Raw genomic sequence first — 19445 nt, 5'->3', positions numbered from 1 at the left:
ACCTTTTTAGTCACAGGCACTTGGACTGTTACCCAGGGATCCCCATCATGAAGGTCAAAAGAGCAGAAGCCACATTGCTTCTCTCAACAGCATTGTCCAAAGTCAGTCCTGGGGTAAGCAAGCTCAATTCCCATAATTAATGCTTAACCATAACATATATTTTCTCATCAACAGATGTCAAACAATTCCACAACAGAGGGAGTGTGGCTCAGAAAGGTTAAGTAATTAGCGCAAATTCATACAATAGAAGGGCAGTAAAGCTGAGAACAGAACATAGGCTTGGTGACTCTCAATCACATGCCCTATCCCCTGAACTACAGCACCTCCCCTTTGTCACTACCAAGTTCAAGAGGAGTTATGTCCACTTGAATCACAGCGGGATTTGGCCACAGAGCCATTCTAAACAGTTAAAACATGGACATAGTTCATTGCAAAAGGCTTTGCTTTCAAAGTGAAATAAGTACACTAGTTAGTAGATTTGAAAACAGTGAGAATCAGAGGTCAGTAGTTAAGACATAAGTATGCATGTAAACTGCAATCATATAGAATTAACGTTTTATTATTTAAAATCAAAACAAGAAAAAAAAACTCACCTAAGGCAGGATACCCAAGATAAAATCTATCTGCTCCCAACCATCCAAGAAATAAAGACAGAGCCACTGCCACTTTGTATGAGTAACCATTTCTGCCAAAAGACACAAGTAAAGATGACTGTGGTTGAAACAAGATATTAAGTTGTGTATATTCTGAATAATTAAATTAAAAATGACAGTCAAATGACATACCTATTAAGTCTCCCTTTATGAAAGAGAAGACTTGTGTTGTTTAGCTTACACAATTTTAACATAGTCTTCAATAATTCAACATTAAAAAAATTAGTATAATACTATTATCTGTGTAGACATCCACTGTAACATGGACCTCAGGAGTGTACTTGGGCTCCAGCAGAACTTCCATCCTTTTTCTTAAGCTGGATTATCGTTCTCGTTCAAACAAGACATGAGCCAGCTGTTGACACAATCCTAGCTTTCTAGAGTATTTCCTATCCACTTGTGTATTCTGGGGCACAATTTATTGAAAAGCCCCAGAACTGCACCAAATTTGCTTGGCAGGGTCAGTTCCAGGGCCAAGCAGTGAAACAGGAAGTGTCCTGGGCTAGATGAGGTGTCACCTAAGGTAGGCATTCATGGATGAGATTTGGGGAAAAAGTCAGCACTGGCCCATTAGTGAGAGTTGTGAGAGCAGCCTCGGATGAGGAAAGGGTCAGATAAGAAAGGACAAGTATTTAAGATAAGGATACATTTATTTTTAGATTCATCACAAATGAACAAAGAAGTTGGCCGCAATAAAAATGTACTGATGGCAGAAGATGTCAAAATGATAGCTCTAAAGATGGAGGAAGTCCTTTAGTTATTCACACAGATATGGCACAAGCAGAAGTGAAAGGCTCCCTGGACTCTCTTCTGAGATTGCCAAAAAGAGTGCTACCTAGTATTAACTGTTGTAGTGATGTGGACATGCCCACTGATAACTTTCAGTCACTTTTGAAGTGAGCTTAGTGCTAATCACTGAACCTAGAGATGCTATTCCTATTAACAATCCCAGAGCCATCCATTTCCACATTAGGAAAGAACCAGCCTTGGAAAGGCGCAACAGAACCAAGTGTCATTAGAACCTTAAAATATGCAACAATTCACTGTTCTGACACTTGCATGGCCAAGTGTCAGCAATTAGTGAAAGTGGCCAAAATAAAGTCTTAGATACATACTTGAATAAAATATTCATTTTCACAAAGGCAGTGGCCAAGAAGGGGTGCAAACACCTTTAATAAATATTTACATTTTTGCTTATTATCTGGCTTTACTAACCCCACTACTGAGATCTTTACTCCTTCCACATCCACATTCCCCTCCTATTTCACATTCAAAAAACTGTTATCCTCTCCCATTCATAATGAGCAAGTGCTGTTCTTAAAGATCACACCATTTGGTTTGATCGTCTAGTGCCTTTTATCAGTTCTCCAAAGACTTATGCCTATGTTTCCCATTTCCCAAGTAATCCCACTGACTAACAGAACTCACAGTGCCTAAAGTTAAGCATGTGCAGGACCTACGTACATTATCCAGAGGGGAACATGCTATGCCAGTTTAGAGCGCTCCTGGATTTGGAAACAATCATTTCATGTGGGAGCAATCAAGGAAAGACTCCCAACCTTTCTTGATGGAACACTCTAATGCAGAATTCACAGGCTTTTCTTTGAGATACTGTGGAAGTCACTTGTTCAAAGTATGCCTGTTTACATACATACACGAAGCAGCTGTATCCACTTTATTCAACAGCAACACAGAGAGACAGCTTTATCTAGTGGACTGACATACTGTTGAGACTCTAGCTCTGAGTTCTAATAATTGATCTGCTACTTAGGGTTTGTCAACAGGGTGCTTTAGTCTGTACCAGAGGGGAGTAAAATTTTAGCCCACTAGCATATCATGCACTAACTGGCCTGTGTGGACTCTGCTGGCATGCACTAAAAATTCCCTAGTGCACATTCATGTAGATTAATAGACACTACTGAACTTTTAGTGCATGCTACCAAGGTCACACGGGCCAGTTAGTGGACAGCATGCTAGTGTGGACTAAATTTACACCTATCTTGTGCAGACTAAAACACCATGTAGACAAGTCCTAAATTGTGGCCTTGAGCAAGGCACAGCCTCTGATTCTCCACCATCCCATATTTAAGGTATAACAATACTTAACTGCTTCAGAGAACTCACTGGTGTTTGCACAGTTTGAAAGTGACAAATGTTATATAAATATCAATGTGATAATTCCATCACTTTAAAAAGTTATTTATGAATAAAATTTTCTTGTTTTAAATTCTGTTCACTTCTTTCTAGTAGAGGACAGTCAAGTTATCCAACAAAGCTCAAATGAAGCACTGGAAAAGCTCAGAAAAGCACCTGGAGTGATGGGTAGGTTTACTGTTGTAGTATCAAATATGAGGATACCTGTGCAGAATAATGTTACCATGACTTAAGGGATAAAAATGGCCTTATAAAAGACTGGTAATGGTTTTAACTATGCAGATATTCATTATAACTACCTGTATATAGACTTGACAACTTGTTGCACCTATGAAAGTTGGGAATATTAAGGAATTTACCCTTCCTAGAAATGACAGCACACTACATGGCTTTGTGACATTTTTCAAGAGTGAATGCAAAACTCTGCCTGTAGCCATAGCTGAAATTTACAAGAGTTTTAAATAACTCAGCTAAAACCTGCTTTTCCTGTATAAACAGTCATGGGAATGGTGAAGCCAGGGAAATTCTTTTAAGTAATCATGGGAAGAATACTGCTTTTAGTGCCTAATCGAGAGGTAGCACAGGAGGACTGTTCCAATATCATTTCTTGAATTTTTAGTTCCCAGTTGTGAACCCAATAAAAATTTAACAAGCACAATACTGGGAATAATATTAATTCAGAAAAATCTAACAAGGTGAAAGCAACCCTAGGAATTGCTTTATATTCCAGTTAGGGAGGAGGGGAGCAAATTCTACCGCATTAGGCTAGATTTCATTTTGTTCTCTGGCTTCCATCACAGATGCGGCAGAGAGCAATAATTCTGATAGAAAGTGGTGGTCACAATTTACTATGCAAGCAGTTTACTGTGGCTTGCTGAAATAGTATGCTGGCCTTCAGTGTGTTGAGTTTAGACTGTCCAGCAAAATAAGTATAGAGAAATTAGTGGTGGAACTGGACTGAGCTACACTACACTAACATTTTGCAAGAAGGTGGCTGAGATAAGCAAACTGATGAATAATAAGTATATCAAATTAGAGGGAACTGGCTTTCTCACTAGTGATGTAGGCAAAATTCAGCTAGGATTGCTGGAGCTACAATTTCCTAAGATTCTACAGCTGCACAACAAAAAAGACCAACTTTATAAAGAAAAGTCCTCCAGGATTCCAGTAAAGAGGAGAAACAAAGAACATTGATAAGTGTACTGTCATATCAGTGTTCAATACTGAAGAGTAAAAATAATAATTGCAGTGCTTAGAAAGAATCCAGACAACACTCTGCACTGTTCACAATCTGTACGTAGAACTAAGTCAGTTGAGTCATCTTCACAGATCTGACTATCAGGCCCTTTGGAATGAAAAAATGTGTGTTTGTAGACATCAAGTCACTCAAGAGAAGAGGTGAGAATTGGTTCCTGTAAAATGGATATTTAGGACTGCTGGAACAAGATTTCAGTCCTCCTAAAGTTCACGTTTTCCATGACAAGAAGCATTTCTGTTTCAGGACAATTGTTCAGCACAGTAGCTATTAATAGAACCAAAGGCTTAGGCTATGTCTACACCGCAATCAAAGGTGTGATTTGCATCACAGGTAGGCATGCCTGTACTAGCTTTAATCTATTTGGGATGCTAAAAATAGCAGTAAAGACACTGCCGCATGTACTTTAGAGTGGGCTGTACAAGCTGGCTTGGTACCCTTGGGTATGTACTTACATTACTAGATTGTGCTGAAGCCCATGCTACTGCGTCTTCACTGCTATTTACAGTGTGTTAGATAAATTAAATCTAGCATGGGTATGCCTACCAGATCTGCAAATCACACCTTTGGCTGCAGTGTAGATATACCCTCAGAAGCAATATCAAAGAAAAAAAATCTAGCACAGAGGTAGATTTGCTTACATAATTATATATTTTGCCTTTAAGCAATTTAACAGCTTTGTTAGAACATCTCTCAAATTCCATGCTAATTAACTTAACATTTGTGATACAATGTTTCTAATAACTAATTCTTCTCACCTAATACACTGAAACGAAGTAGATTCATCTATCTTTCCCTTTTCCCTCCTCCCTGTTGCCAACACATGCTACACCATTTAAAATTAGTAACATAAAAACTGAGGCAAACATATTACAAAGCACAATAATTCACTTACACATTACGACATGCAATAGGTTTGTAAAATCCAACTTCCTTTCCAGTAAAGTTGTTTTCATTGCCACTGTGATCCTTACAAGTAATATTTGGTGCTGGATGACATGGAACTGAGGACACAATATAGATTATTTAAATTGAGCTATAACAGGCCATGCACCACGGTGCACATTGAGATTCCAAAAATGCAGAGTGAAAGAAATAAGTTCTACCTGTGCACTGAAGTGCACATATGCACCGACTCCACGGGTTCTCCGGGGCTGGACCACCGACGGGGAAAAAATGGTGGCAGCCCAGAACCTCCCCCTCCCCCCAGCGCCTCCTGCCCATCAGTGGGCCCTGCAGATCAGCACCTCCCTCTCCCTCCCAGTGCCTATTGCCTGCCACGGATCAGCTGTTTCTCAGCATCAGAGGCACTGCAGGGGAGGGAGTGAGGGTGCAGCATGCTCGGGGAAGGGGCGGAACTGGGTGGGGAAGGGGTGGAGCGGGGGTGGGAAGAAGCAGGGTGGGGCCTTGGGAGAAGGGGTGGAGTGGGGCAGGGCTTGGGCAGATACCCCCCCGGCAGATTAGAAACTCGGCACCTATGGAAGTGCAGATTCCCAATATAATACACTGCTGGGTGTGACTGATGACTGGGTCTTTCAAAGAGACACTATAACCTGTCTTGCATTCATTTTCCCCCCAGGATAAATGTTAAGCAAACACACAAATCAGATGACTCACCTAAATGTTACAATTTCTAGATCCTTAAAGTTTTCCTTTTACCGTGGGAATAGCAGAAACCAGCACAGCCAACTTAAGTATTATTTCTCTCTATGGTAAAGCATTCTAATTGCTTGAGTGCATTTTATTTGGCCAGTTTCTCCTCATCAAACTAGAGAGAAATACTGTTTCTCTTATTTTAAGTAATAACTGCTAAGGTTAAGAATTAGAAAAGTGATGTTTCCTAAAGTTTGCAGAACCCCACCTGAGTTCACAACTTGCCACTTTCTAATGCTGAAATCAGGCGTTAAGCAGGTCAACATTTCATGTCTTTTTCCTTTATTTTAATTCTGACTTTCAGTACTTGTAACTTATGTCAGCCTGACAAACAATAGCCCCCAGGGGCAAGAAGATAGTGTAGTCTTTTTTCTGAGATTGCCACTAGAAATTGGACTGGGACTAAAAACTCAGTTATTAGGCAAGTCTGGTAGGTGGAATCTGAGGCAAAGGTGGACTTTTGAATGCTATGTTATACCCATTCTGGTTCTGCATGAATGTGTAACGGGCATCACTCTGAGGGAAAGTCAGGTTCAATTCCTACTCTGCCACAAATATCCTGTGGCCAAGTCACTTAAGTCTCTCAATGCCTCAGTAAAATGGAGATAACAGTACTACTCTATCTCACATGGGTGTTATGAATATAAATACATTAAAGATCGGACGGCACTCAGATACTATGGTGATGGGGGCCATATAAGTACCATAGGTAGGTAGATAGATACAAAGTTGTATTTTTGTTTAAGAGACAAAGAGGTTGAAGGTGGTTTTCTGATCTACTTAAAGAACAGGGCAGTAATTTATTCAAATGGTAAAAACCCCAGATTATCATCCAAAATGTTGACATCACTAAGGCTCCAATCCTGCAGCTCAGTGGGATTACTCAAAAACTTGAAGTTAAACATCTGTGTTCACAGGATTGGTGGGGCCTAAAATGGTATTTCAGAATAGGGTCTGGAGCTTCTGGCAACCCCAATGTGATTAGATTATATGGCCACATATGGATTTAACTTTTATTGAGATGCTACTCTGGAGGAAGAGACAACAGATGTTTAGAAGAAAAAGGGAGCACATAAATAGTCTGGGATTTTCTTAAAACTGCCTAGAGCTGAGCAAATAATACATAAAGAACAATTTACTTGATGAATTAATTTAGCCTCTTTCTGTTAACCGAATGTCTGAGCTTACAACAACTTCCTGGAGTTTCTCTGTTGTTCAAATTTACTCTGAATTAGCTGTAAATTATTCAATAGCTTGTTAGTTGTGACTGGTCTCAAGCCATATAGTATTGTTTCTGTTCACTCTTATAATCAGGAGCAGGGTTTGAAGGAGCACATGGAGCATGGAAGCTTTCAGAGCAGAGAAGATAATCAGGTTTGCAGAATTTTGTATTGCCAGTTTGTTTCCTGTATGCCAGGGCTCTGATCAAGAATTGTCCCTCTGCTGTAATGAGAAATTCCGCGCCCTCCCAATATTGAATACTATATCTGTGAATGCTCCACAGTGTAAGCTTGAAATTAGCTTTCTGTGGCCATCTGAGTTAGTAAAATCATCACTCAAATATTTGTGGAAAGTGAATTCCAGAGGGGTACAAACACAGACAAAGTGTATTCAGTTTTAAATTTGAGTGCTCCCAGAACATTTTTTGCATTATTTGCCCAGACCTATAACTGTCAGAGTCCACTATGTCACTCAGTCTGAGAACATCTGACAAGATGAACACTATTCTAAGTGAAATGAGTGATTAATTTAAGTATTTTTACCGGAGATACTCAGGTGAGTACCAGGTAATTTAACTCCAACACACACAGATATGTCACCTCCAGAAAAAGATAGCTTAATAACATCAAAAGTCTCCTGTAGTCGAGTGCTCCCTTAAGGAGTCGTAACTGAAGAACATGAAGGTCTTCAACGTGGTTCTATTTTGAAGTTTGTTCTTTTAGTAAATATATACTAGATCTAAGGGGAGGGGTCATTTGTTTTAATTTTTATAAAAGGTAGAAACCTAGAGAATATACATCCCAAGTCAAAGAGATCTACAGAAACCAACCAACTCCTACACCCCAAAAAAACAAACCAACCCAAACACTAAACAAACTACTGGACTTGGCTCTGCTGATTTCTGCCAGTGTTTTAAGCATTTTATTTAACACTACTTAAAACAAAATAAACCCATACAGGTTCTCTATACTTTCAATGGAACTGCATACAAAATGAATTCAGTAACAGTATTGTATTACATTTCAAAATAACCAAGTTGCAGGTCTACAAGGGCACAAGTTGAACATGTTCCTTGATAAATTCCTTTGATCAGAATGTATATGAGACTTCTGAAAGCCTTACCGTATGCTGTGTGATTTGTACAATTCAGTGGTTCTTGTGTGCTATTGTCTATTTTGGGATCTTCACAAATATATGTTCAAATAATTAAGGAAAACCATTTTTTGTACTAAACTCTAACTGTTCTGTAACTCAATGTACTACACCCTGTTCACTCACCTAGGATTTGAGAGCTCTCAGTTCAGTCAGTTTTCCTTCCCCTAGTCTCATACAGCACTGAAAATAAACAGTAAACTACTCTCAATCTTAACTATAGCAGAGCTGTTGCTTTGCTATAATACAGAAACACACGGCCCTAGGCTGCACAATTGAGTGCTGTTACCAATAACACCTGAGGGAAATATAAGTTGTTAACTCTTATAAGAGGAATAAAAAAAACTTCTCTATTAAAAAAGGGAAGCACCTCAAAACCAGCTTTTATTTCCTTATTTTTTAGGATGAGTGTCAATGCACACCAGTAGTCTATCAACTCATGACTGATTTGCTGTCAAGTATTTGGTTAAAAACAGGTTCCATCTACCAACACCACCCAACAGAATGTAAAGTGATCGTTTGAAAATCATAAACTGTTACACATCTACACCAGACTAATCCTGAACAGGGACTGAATTGTAAAACTTCCTACTTATGTTACCAAAGACTGAACTCCAAGGGCCAAATAAAGCAGGATAGGAAGTCAACTTTTCCTTGCTTACCTTCCACTTTTGACCTTCATTAATGTCAGCAATTGTCAAAAAACTATCAACAATTACCTTACTGGAGGGAGAGGGTGAGAGCCAGATGTGACACACACCCCCCCTTTAAACAGTCAATAGCTTCCCAACAGGAATATGTCACCCCCATATTTCTACTGACTGCAGCCTGCAGATTCAAAACTACAGGCTGATCCCTCTCCTCTCAAATTTTGGAAATGAATTATGTCCTGCAAAACCATCACCCCGGGTGATTTTAACACTAACAAAACCGAAGGGAGACCCCCCCCCCCCAAAAGCCCCCCAAACCCCAGGAAAGAATCCCTCCCTTCCCCATTAACCAGCTCAATCACTCTCCTGAGCTACTGTCACCATCGAGAGCCTCTGAAATTTCCCTACTAATGGGGGGGGGGGGTGAGGGAGAAGAGACACGCAGACCATCCCAGGCAAAGATCTTGCACCCCTTGCTCTGTCCCCACACCCAGTATGGGGGCTGATCTCAGCTGCGGTTGCCGCAGAGTGGCCTGAAGAGCCGGGGGGGGGGCATCCCATGGGATGGGGGGGACTAACAAGCCTCGTCACACTCCCTTTGACAGGAGCACCAGGGGCTGGCCCTGGGACACAGGCGGGGGCAGCCACAGAGAGAGAGAGAGAGAGAGAGAGAGAGAGAGAGACCAGGCGTCACCATGGTAACCGAGCCCCCCACCGCACCCCCAGCCAGACTCAGGATATTGCCCCAGCCTCAGCTCGTCGCACTTGAGCGGAGGCTCCCCGCCGGCAACGCCCTCCGCGGCGACACACGCCAGCCAGAGGATGCCCAGCAACCGGGCTGCCGCTGCTGCTTGACGCCTCCTCAACAGCAGGAGCCGTCGCCTCGGCCGGGCGGCCACCATCATGGAAACCAAGCCCGGCCGCCGCGGCCTCAGGCCTAGGCTGTCTCGCAGGGGAAGGACGGCTCAGTGTGCGGCGGAGTGCTTTGCCCACATCAAAGATGGCTGCCGTATAGTGTCAATGGCGCTGAAGGCAAGCGGTGCCCGTTGCCGAGCCGCCTCTGTTTCCTCTACCGGTGGAAGTCAGGCTGCCCCTAGTCAAGATGGCCACCGCGTTCCCATTGTATTTAAAGCATAGGAAGCTCGGGTGCCCTCACTCAGGGCGTCCGCTCCTCTCTATGGTTAGGAAGCTCGGCTGCTGTTCCCCCCAAGCGCCTTGCATTGTGGGAACATGGAGGGATGGGCAGGCGAGTGAGCAGAAGCGCTTAGAAGGCTAGAGGAAGAATAACAAGGGAGAGGAGAGGCTGGAGAGGGAGAAAGGGCTGGGGACAAGGTAGGGAGAATGAGAAGGAAGGGGGCTGGGGACAGGAGGGAGATTAACTCCATCCTCCTTCCCCCAGGGATGAGCTGTCAGGCTGGCCAAGGAGGCAAGGTGCTGTGTTCTAGATGCAGTCTCCCTGGAGGTGGGTTTGAATCCACTGCTGACAACAGGCCAGGGACTAGCAGAGATAAAATGGAGTTCCCCTCAATTACAAACAGAGAGTTTTTCTCTCCGTCCTTTTAATGGGCATTTCAGACACAAATATGTGGGTGGGGGAAAATCACATACATAGGGAAGAAGAAAAGGTGTACTAGTGGCACCTTAGAGACTAACAAATTTATTTGAGCATAAGCTTTCGTGAGCTACAGCTCACTTCATCGGATGCATTCAGGGAAGAGGCAGCCAGTCCCTGAAAGTTAAGAAAACCAACCAACCAGAGGGCAGGCCAAAAAATAAAAAACAAAAAACCCCCCACCAATGTGATTTGTGATTTGTGATTTAGAATGTCATTTTTTAAAGAAGTCTCTAATTTTTGGCAGGATTGTGGATGGAGAGGAGCAAAAAGAGTATCTGCCTCATATTTTCCTCCAACCCAAACATTGCTCATTGGTGGGAGAGAGGTTCCTGGACACTGGGGGTTAATTTTAAGCAAAATCTCCAAGACTATAACAGGGTTCAAAAAAGAACTAGATAAATTTATGGAGGATAGGTCCATCAATGGCTGTTAGCCAGGATGGGCAGGGATGGTGTCCCTAGCCTCTTTTTGCCGGAAGCTGGGAATGGGTGACCGGGGATGGATCACTTGATGATTACCTGTCTGTTCATTCCCTGGCATTGGCCACTGTCAGAAGACAGGATACTGAGTTAGGTGGACCTTTAGTTTGACCCAGTATAGCCGTTCTTCTTTTAGCCGAAGAAATAAAATGCAGCTAGACATTTTAGTGCTATGACAGGTCAGGCAGGTTATAATTGGTTCTAGCTGACACCCACAAGGCACATTCTTTTCCTGCAGCTAAGTATTATACAAAAAGGTACAAAATTGTGTTCTACTTTTCAGAATGTTAAAGAAAAAAACTAATGATTCCTATTGATCACTATAAATGACAAACACATTAACATCAGTAAATACCTAGGCCCTGTCTAGACTAGTTTTCCCACCATACAATTTTTTTCAAAATAATTTAAAATCAACATCTGGAAATACAGATTAAGCAAATGACCCAGACTACAAAATGTGGTTTACAATGCAGTTATGTCCAATCCACAATGGCCAAAATGACATGTGCTTAACCAAACTCATTTAAACCTGTGTTAAAAAAGGTTTCTTAACATTAGAAAAACTGTAGTGTAGATATGACATCAGGCTCCCCGAAACCACAAATTCCAAATCCCAACAGGGTCATCTCTAGCCATCATTTTTCTATTCAAGGATCACAGAGTACTTCACAAATTTTAATAAATACAGAACTTATCTACACACTGGGGATTCTTGTACCAATGTACCTGCACCTGTCCAAATCCCTAGTGTCGATATACTGCACTACCATAAAAGAATCTTGCTGTTTCAAACTAAGTCATATTGGTGCAGCATAAGTTTTCAGCTGCTGAATTGGATAAAGATGCTATAGAAATGCAAAGAATTATTACAAAGTACTTGTTCAAATACAAACATCATATTACCTACCTTGTCCTCTTTTTTAGTTTATTTCACATACATCTAGAGTTTATCTCTTGTAGTGTTGAAGAAAACAAGTCAAGCCTTCAATTACCAGTCACCACCTCTGAAAACAGTTTGGTTTTATAATAGTGGGTCACATTTTTACCCTTCGAGATTATTTACCATCCAAGATGAATGGTAATACTTGCTCGTATCTACCTGTCTTCGCCTCAGCTAACTAGAGAATTTTCATGAATGTAAAAGAACTAGGAATCAATTTTTGAACCATAAATAATGTAAAGAGTCATTTTTGGATTTATTTTATTTTGGAACATAGTATGACTGGGAGTCTTAGGCACTAAGATAATACAAACAATAATAATAATATAGTATGTTTGTGTGTCACTGCTCTCTCTGGGTAGAATCAGAATGGCTCAACTGTGTGTTCAAGTCCCTATACTGCTGATGGCTAATGGCCATTCCTCTTTAGTTGGAGTGGTAGGAGCTAGTGCCTTTAAAGCAGGACAAGGCGAGTTCTAACAATGTTGCTGTTGTGAAGTTCCAAGCAACTGCAGCTTTCAGGTACGACAGCCATGAAATCCTAGCTAGCCACTGATTTGTTGCGCTATGAAGATCTGATTGACCCTTTCCAACAGCCTCTTCTAAAACTACATTTTCTTTTCATCCAGATTTTTATGTGCTATGTTTATAGGTATCTCAGAAAGTTCTTTGTCAAACACATCACCAGCCTAAAGTCTTTTGAATTTTTTGCTTGGCTTTGTGTCCTCTTTCTATTTCCTTTTTATTACAGTCAGTGAACCCCTGAATTCCAAATGGCAACTTTGAGTGACTGTCCATGGACAGACTGAAATACCATGTTTTCAAGGACAATACAAAGCTTCCATCCAAGGCCCCAGTCCTGCATGTGCTCAGGGTATTGCCAACTCCAAACATCCAGAAATCACATGATTGGCTTAAAACTCATGAGATTTTTTTTTTAAAAAAAATCTTTGGATTCATTTTATTAAGGGTGCATTTGGGTCATATTTTAAAGTTTTCCTCCACAGCCATGAGGGCTAGAAATTTACTTATTTTTGTCTTTTTTATTTTTAAATGAAAGCTGAGATTCTTCTCTAACCACCTGAATCCAGGAGCTGGGGCTTTAAGAAAACCAACAAATATTATTAGAGTTGACTTTTGTACTTTTGCTGTGGCGAGCAGTGGCATTGAAACCAATGGGGCTAGGCAGGGTAGTAAAGCTAAGCCTGCGTGTAAGTGTTAGCAGGATCAGGGGCCAATATGGTACTCGGGCAATGAGAGACCCTAGTTAAAGGCCGCTCCGCCGCAGGGCCAGCCCTGGTATGAGTTCAAGAACATGTTTACATGGTGGAAATGAAAGGACCCATTTCTTTCACTCCCCCCAGCTTCTCCATCCCCCATCATCCCCTTTGCTTGGGAATAATTTGTGCTTTTCTTGTCCTTCTTTCCCTCTTGTCTCCCTCCACTCCTTTCTCCCGCCCCCCCGCCCTTCCCTATTTCTCTCCCTGCCTCCCTCCCTCTCCCCCCCGAGTCCCCCTGCCCCGCGCCGAGCCCCGCACGGAGCTCGCCCGCGGCCCGCAGCGCTGTGGGTATGTGCGTACGCGGCGCTCGCCCGGCTGATTTCCTGTGTTGCAGGTGACGGTGAGGTGCGGTCAAAATCCAGCCGCTCGTTTCCGCCCAGGTGAAAGCACAGAGCAGACGGCGACCCGGGAGCAGCCAGGCCTTTTGCAACCCGCCTCTGCGGACCAGGTATTACACTCGGGGGCAGCTTGGCTTCCCCACAGGCTGGGACCCCCGCCCCCCTTGTCCGTTTCCTGTCCCCTCGCTGGTTAATGCTCCCGAGGGTAGGAGGGGGAATGAGCAGCGGCTGGGACTGGGCAGGTCAGGAACTTCCTGAAAGTTTGAGTTTCACCAATCCTCACCGGACAGCACCCCAAACCTAGTGAAGCTCGGGCAGGACTGGCGTTGGCTCTGCAAAGCTCCGATGAGCCAGGGAATGAGCTGTCGGTCTAGGCACTTTTTATAGTGCCACAATCAACATAGTTTTAAACTACTCCCAGTCAGGGACAGTTCAGATTCAAGGCCCGTTTCAGCAGCAGCCCCACTGGTTCCAAAGGGGTTTGGCCAGCTGGTTCTGGTTTTAACTCCATACTCTGTCCAAGACCTGCTTGATTTGGAAATGGGGAGCTGATCACTTTCTGTCACTCTGAAAATGATCAGAGGTCTCTGTCATAGGCTTAGTTTGGGGGGCAGAAATGACATGTGGGTGGCACATGGGGTTATGTGCCACCCCCAGATTTCTGCCTTCTGTTTATCGCAGGGGTTTTCAAACTGGGGATGGGGCATGGAGGAACGTTTGGCGGGGTGTGGTGGTGCCAGGCAGCTCAGGCCAGCCCTGTGTGGCAGGGCTTGGAGATAGGGTTGCCAACTTTAAAATATTTAAAAAACAGACTTTGGGTGTTCAGTCAGTAGATTTGATTGGACAGGTTTCCTTTTGACCACCTTTTTGGTCGAAAACCAGACACCTGGCCACCCTCTCCAAGTCCTGCCGTGTGGGGCTGTTCTGAGCTCCCTGAAGTCACCGCTTACCCCCCTGAGTGTTCCTCCACACATCCCCTCCCTGAGTTTGAAAACCTCTGTGCTAAATGGAAGGCAAAGATATGGGGGGCACGTGTTCCTGTGGTTCCCCCCCCAAGTGTCAGCTCTGGTTTGGGGGGGCAATACTTCCCCATTTTCCCCCCAGTCTCCGCTCCTGCTGCATGTGAGTAGATGTAGCTGCCAGGATGTAACGGGCTCTTTATTTTTACATCGGAGGAAATTTAGTTTGATTATTGTGGGGGGATTGGGAGGAGAAAGTAAAACCTTTTTCTGCACCTCTCCAGTTTTCCGTGTATTCTCTTTTCACATTTTTCATAGGTGCTGAGTGCCACTAGCTCTCATGGATTCGGCTGGAGTTTTTGGTGCTCAGCACTTCTGAAAACCAGGCCCCATGTGTCTTTAAACATAGGCTTCATCTCCAATGCAAATGAGATATGTTTTTTCCACCAAGACATATATCTCAATGTAAAGTCCTAGTGGAGACAATACACCGTAATTTTTAACTCAGTGTAGCTAGTCAAGGTAACAGCTACCTGTGCCTTGACTCCACTAGGACTTTACATTGAGATAGATATCTTGGTGGAAAAAACACATCTCTTCTGCTGTGAAGACACAGCCATAAATTTGTGGCAGGAACCATCCATGTTTTTGTGTATTGTACACCACTGAGTATGCTTTTTGTCTTAAACAATACCCTGATGAAAGTCTTGTTTTTTAAGGCCATAATTCTTTCCTGATTAGGTGCGTGGGCTCCTGGACTGTCTAAGGTAACACGTTATCCTGCCACAGGGCTGTATAAAATAGCTTCTTTCCTTCTGAAGGATTCCAGAGTTGTTCAGAAAATTCTATGCACTTTGGGACAGGACACTATATCTTTGCCAGGTCTTAACTTTTTCTAGTATAGTAATGTTGTTTAGGGGTGTGACCTTTTTTGTGTGACACTTATATACTAGCAAAGGCCCTTGTGTAGCTGCAGGCATAAAAAGGCTTTTTCTGATGTAACTTATTTCACTTGCTAAACTGGTATAAGCTATACTGTCAAAAGCACTTTTTTGCCTATATAAGCTGTGTCCACACTAGGATTTGCCTGTATTGCTATACTGGTGAACCTTTTTATTAGTATAGACCTGGCCTACATCTGTGTTTGGACAGTACCTAACACATTTTGGATGTTACTGCGATTGAAATTGGAGTGTCACACCCTGCAGACCTGAGTGCCTTGCACATGCCATGAGCTCCTTGCATTCTTCTGTGAAATGTTTGCTGGCAGTTTGCAGATAGCTGGCTGGTCACGTGATACTATCCTTCCTTGTTCCCAGTTGCTAAATTGCACTGAAAAATGCCGAAAACTTTTCTAATATTACATAACCACGTGAGCAATTGCTGTAGTTGCCGCATAGACGTTGTTCAATTGCGAATCAGAGGGGAGGTGCCCAAGAGAGAACTTAAAACATGGAAAGGTTTGAGAACCCTTGAGCTACACTGTTTGCTTGTGTATAAACGGACCATTTTGTATCAGGGATGTATCTTTTGATATCTCCATGAAAAACTGTCCAAATCTGGCCAAGTTTGAAAAATCCTACTGGCCCTGGAACCGAAAGCAGGGAACCTGCCTCTCCTGTGCTCTCAGAGGCACCCTGCTGGGCCCAGGCAGTGTGAAGAAAAGTTTTCTGATTAGAATGCAGAGGAGACAAGAGCTGGATTGCAGGGGATAAAACCAGGGCCAGATTAACACATTGGCAGGCTACTCATGTGCCTAGGGCCCAAACCTGAGTGGTGCTGAGACCCCGTGCATCAGGTTGCAATGGCATTCATCCAAATTTGGCCTGGCTGCCCCATCATCCTGGGTGGCATGGGACAACATGAGCAGAGGTGCAACCCTGTGGTTTCCTAGGGCTCAGTGATGGTTAATCCAGCCCTGGATGAGTTGGAAGGGCAGTATAAAATGGAACAAGAAGCCTGGTAGGAGAGCCTAGGATTGGAAGCTAGAGAGCATGGGAGTTGCAGTGGAAACTGGGGTGGAAGCAAAGAGGAGGAGACCAGAGAAAAGGAGCCGGGGGATAGAGAGAGAACTGGGAATGGTTGGGCAAGAAGACTAGCACTTAGAACAGGTGAGGAGCTGAGGACGAAAAGCCTGAGGAGGTGAGACTGGAACTAGCGAGGTGAGGAGAATGGGATGGGGAGGAAACAGGACTGGGACAGACAGACTGTACGTGAGGATCACTTCAACTGCCACTGGTGTGTAGCTGCCTCTGCAATAGCTCTTAGCAGCTCCAGTCAACCGTTTAAGGCTGTAAGTGGAAATTTTCATTTGATTCTTTTTCTCCTGGGCTCTTCTGCCTATTTGGTGGAGCCAAAAGGACACTCCCATTTTTTCTGCTTTAATCCTTCTCTCTTGAATCCTTACCCCATGTCATAACTACTGTCCTTCCACCCACTACAACACAAACATGATTCACCTTCAAGACAGTATCAACACAAGCCTCTAGATGAGGTGGTTCTTGAATATGTGCTGCTTCCTTAGTGAGTCTTCAGGTTTCCTGCCAGATTGGATTTATTTTGTGGTGTGAATTTATTTTGTGGTGTGACAGCTCCTGTGTTTGAGCTGTCTTTAGGGTGTTTTCCAGTTACTTCCACAATGGGATTGTTTTGCAGCTCCTATGAATTGTGTTTGAGTGTGGGGCAGGTAAAATTGCCCTGTTTGATAAACCTCATAAGATACTTTCAAACTAAGCAAAGTCAGGCCTGGAATATAGGAGAGAGTGGTGTTGGTGCTTCAGTCTGTTGTATTTTCTTCTGAGTTGATTCAGGACCAAAGCCAAGTGTGGAATTAAGGGGGGATTGTTGCAAAAGTGGCACAAACCTTTCCTCAGAGGGGCTGGTTATTAATGAATTAACCTTGTTTATTCCTCACACAGTATACTCCTGATTATCCCCAGATAAGATGGGGGATCCGGGTTTTGTTTGGATAATCGAGAAGGACTCCACAGGTTCCACCCACATGATCGGATTGTAGGATTGACATCCGGGCTGCAGAGGGAACCCTGTGCTACTGCTCCTACACTCTGATTATTGCAGGCGTAAGGTGTAGGGGGAGGCAGAGGCCCCCGGTTAGGACTCCGCTCTGCCCCACCAGGACTGCAGCCTTCCTTGCACCTTGCGCCTTCATGCAGCTCCACAGTCACAGTAGGGTTGCCAGGCATCCGGTTTTCAACCAGAACAGGTGGTCGAAAAGGGATCCTGGCGGCTCCGGTCAGCACTGCTTACTGGGCCATTAAAAGTCTGGCTGGTGGTGCAGCAGGGCTAAGGCAGGCTCTCTGCCTGCCCTGGGTCCATGCAGCTCCCAGAAGCGGCTGGCATGTCCCAGCAGCCCCTGGGCAGATGGGAAATCCACGCACTGTCCCTGCCCCCAGTGCTGGCTCTGCGGCTCCCATTGGCCGGGAACCATGACCAATAAGGGCTGTGGGGGGCAGTGCCTCTGGGCGCCGGCAGCGTGCACCGCACAGAGCCACCTGGCCATGCCTCCACCTAGGGGCTGGACATGCTGCCCTGGAGCCCCTGAGGTAAGCGCCACCCATACCCTGAACCTCCTGCCCCAGCTCGGAACCCCCTCCCACACCCTAAGTCCCACCCAGACCCCGCACTCCCTCCCACATCACAACCCCCTGCCTGAGCCCCCTCCTGTGCACTAGCTCCATCCTGGAGCCCACACCCTCTCCCACATCCCAACCCTCTGCCCCTGTCCTGAGCCCTCTCCTCATCCCCAGCCCCACCCCAGAGCCTGCACCCCCAGCCTGGAGCCCCCTCCCGCACTCTGAACTCCTCATTTCTGGCCCCACCCTGGAGCCCACACCCTAGGGGGCTGGAGTTAAAGGTGGGCGGGGCCTCAAGGGGTGTGGCAGGAGCGGGGCCTTGGGGAAGGGGTGACAGAAGGGTGTTCGGTTTTGTGCAATTAGAAAGTTGGCCACTGTATGTCATGGCCTTGCTCACTTGCTCTTGTGACAGCGGGGCTGCACAGGACTCTCTGTGCTCTCACAGGAGCCATTCAGTAGCAGGGTGGCCTCCCCCGCGTCCCTGAGTCTCTGCTCTATTATCCGGACCTCTGCATTAGCCATATCCCTTCCTTGTCCCCCGTGGGGATTCAGATACTGCAGAGGTTTGGATAATAGGGGGTTGGAAAGTCAGGCGTATACTGTGTATCTGTTTAAGTTGATAAACTGCTTTGGTGGCCCTCAGCATGCCAGGCCCTATGTAAATGCAAGGTGATGATATGCACATTAGGGCTTTATCGTCTCACAAAACATATTGCGAACGCTATTTATTTATTTTTTATTATTATTTATTATATTTTATTTATTATTACAGTACTACCTAGAGGCCTCAACCAAAATTGGAGTCCCATTGTGTTAGGCACTGTACATACACATAGTAAGAGATGGTCCAGTTGTAGCTCACGAAAGCTTATGCTCAAATAAATTGGTTAGTCTCTAAGGTGCCACAAGTACTCCTTTCCTCCCCAAAGAGTTTATTTAAATAACTAAGACAGACAAAGGACAGGAGGGGAAACAGAGGTGAAGTGACTTGCTCAAGTTCACGCAGCAGGTTCATGGTGCAGAGCGGGGAATAGAACTCAGATTTCCTTATCAAGCCCAATGCCTTGTCAACTAGACCAATTTTAGACTCTGATTCTACAATATATTTTGCATGGGTGGAGCACCACTGATTTTGGAGGGGATTCGCACAGATGTAAGGTTCCACCCACATGATCGGATTGTAGGATTGACCCATAGCTATGAGGAGTCTACCAGTATTTCAATAATTAAAATAACAGTGGAAAAAGTAGTTGTGTATTTTGAAAGGACATCTGCTTAAAGTGTAGTCAATTAAAAACAAGTTTAAAATAGGAATGTCGCAGCAAACTGTATTTCAATCTCCTCTGTCAAGTTCTATGTCTTTTACAGTTGCATTTTTCTGTGTTTAAAAAATCCTTTTTGCCCTTGTTGCTTTGTGAAAAGCCCAAACAAACAACAAAGGGAAACTTGGTGACTATTTATAAGTAGCAGTGAAACTGACTGCATTTGATTATAACAAAG

The 19445-nt window shown here is 44.0% G+C and overlaps 2 protein-coding genes across 15 annotated transcripts in view; one reads left to right on the top strand and one right to left on the bottom strand.

Moving 5' to 3' along the window:
- Positions 1 to 9973, bottom strand: part of TM2D1 (TM2 domain containing 1) — a 38601-nt gene extending 28628 nt beyond the window's left edge. For 2 of the 7 annotated variants that reach the window (XR_006292608.1, XR_006292609.1), the window contains exons 1-4: positions 9480 to 9799; positions 8059 to 8132; positions 4958 to 5066; positions 594 to 685 (exon numbers count right to left, since the gene is read on the bottom strand). Coding sequence is in view for 4 of the 7 variants with exons in the window: in XM_037906039.2 (XP_037761967.1) it covers positions 594 to 685; positions 4958 to 5066; positions 8059 to 8132; positions 9480 to 9643 (439 nt within the window). In the remaining 3 variants the exon portion in view is untranslated. Of the gene's footprint in view, positions 1 to 593; positions 686 to 4957; positions 5067 to 8058; positions 8133 to 9479 lie in introns of all 7 variants that reach the window. The other 5 variants (XR_005226380.2, XM_037906039.2, XM_037906041.2 and 2 more) reach the window with 5 other exon arrangements.
- PATJ (PATJ crumbs cell polarity complex component) overlaps positions 9947 to 19445 on the top strand; it is a 210404-nt gene continuing 200905 nt past the window's right edge. For 2 of the 8 annotated variants that reach the window (XM_043552635.1, XM_027821506.3), the window contains exon 1: positions 12941 to 13503. The gene's annotated coding sequence lies outside the window, so the exon portion shown is untranslated. Of the gene's footprint in view, positions 10071 to 12939; positions 13504 to 19445 lie in introns of those variants that run through there. The other 6 variants (XM_027821507.3, XM_027821508.3, XM_043552634.1 and 3 more) reach the window with 5 other exon arrangements.

The sequence above is a fragment of the Chelonia mydas genome, chromosome 8, assembly GCF_015237465.2.
Source record: "Chelonia mydas isolate rCheMyd1 chromosome 8, rCheMyd1.pri.v2, whole genome shotgun sequence".
In the NCBI taxonomy this organism is placed as follows: Eukaryota; Metazoa; Chordata; order Testudines; family Cheloniidae; genus Chelonia; species Chelonia mydas.
Note: the sequence above shows the minus strand (reverse complement) of the source record. Positions and strands in the feature narration are given on the sequence as shown.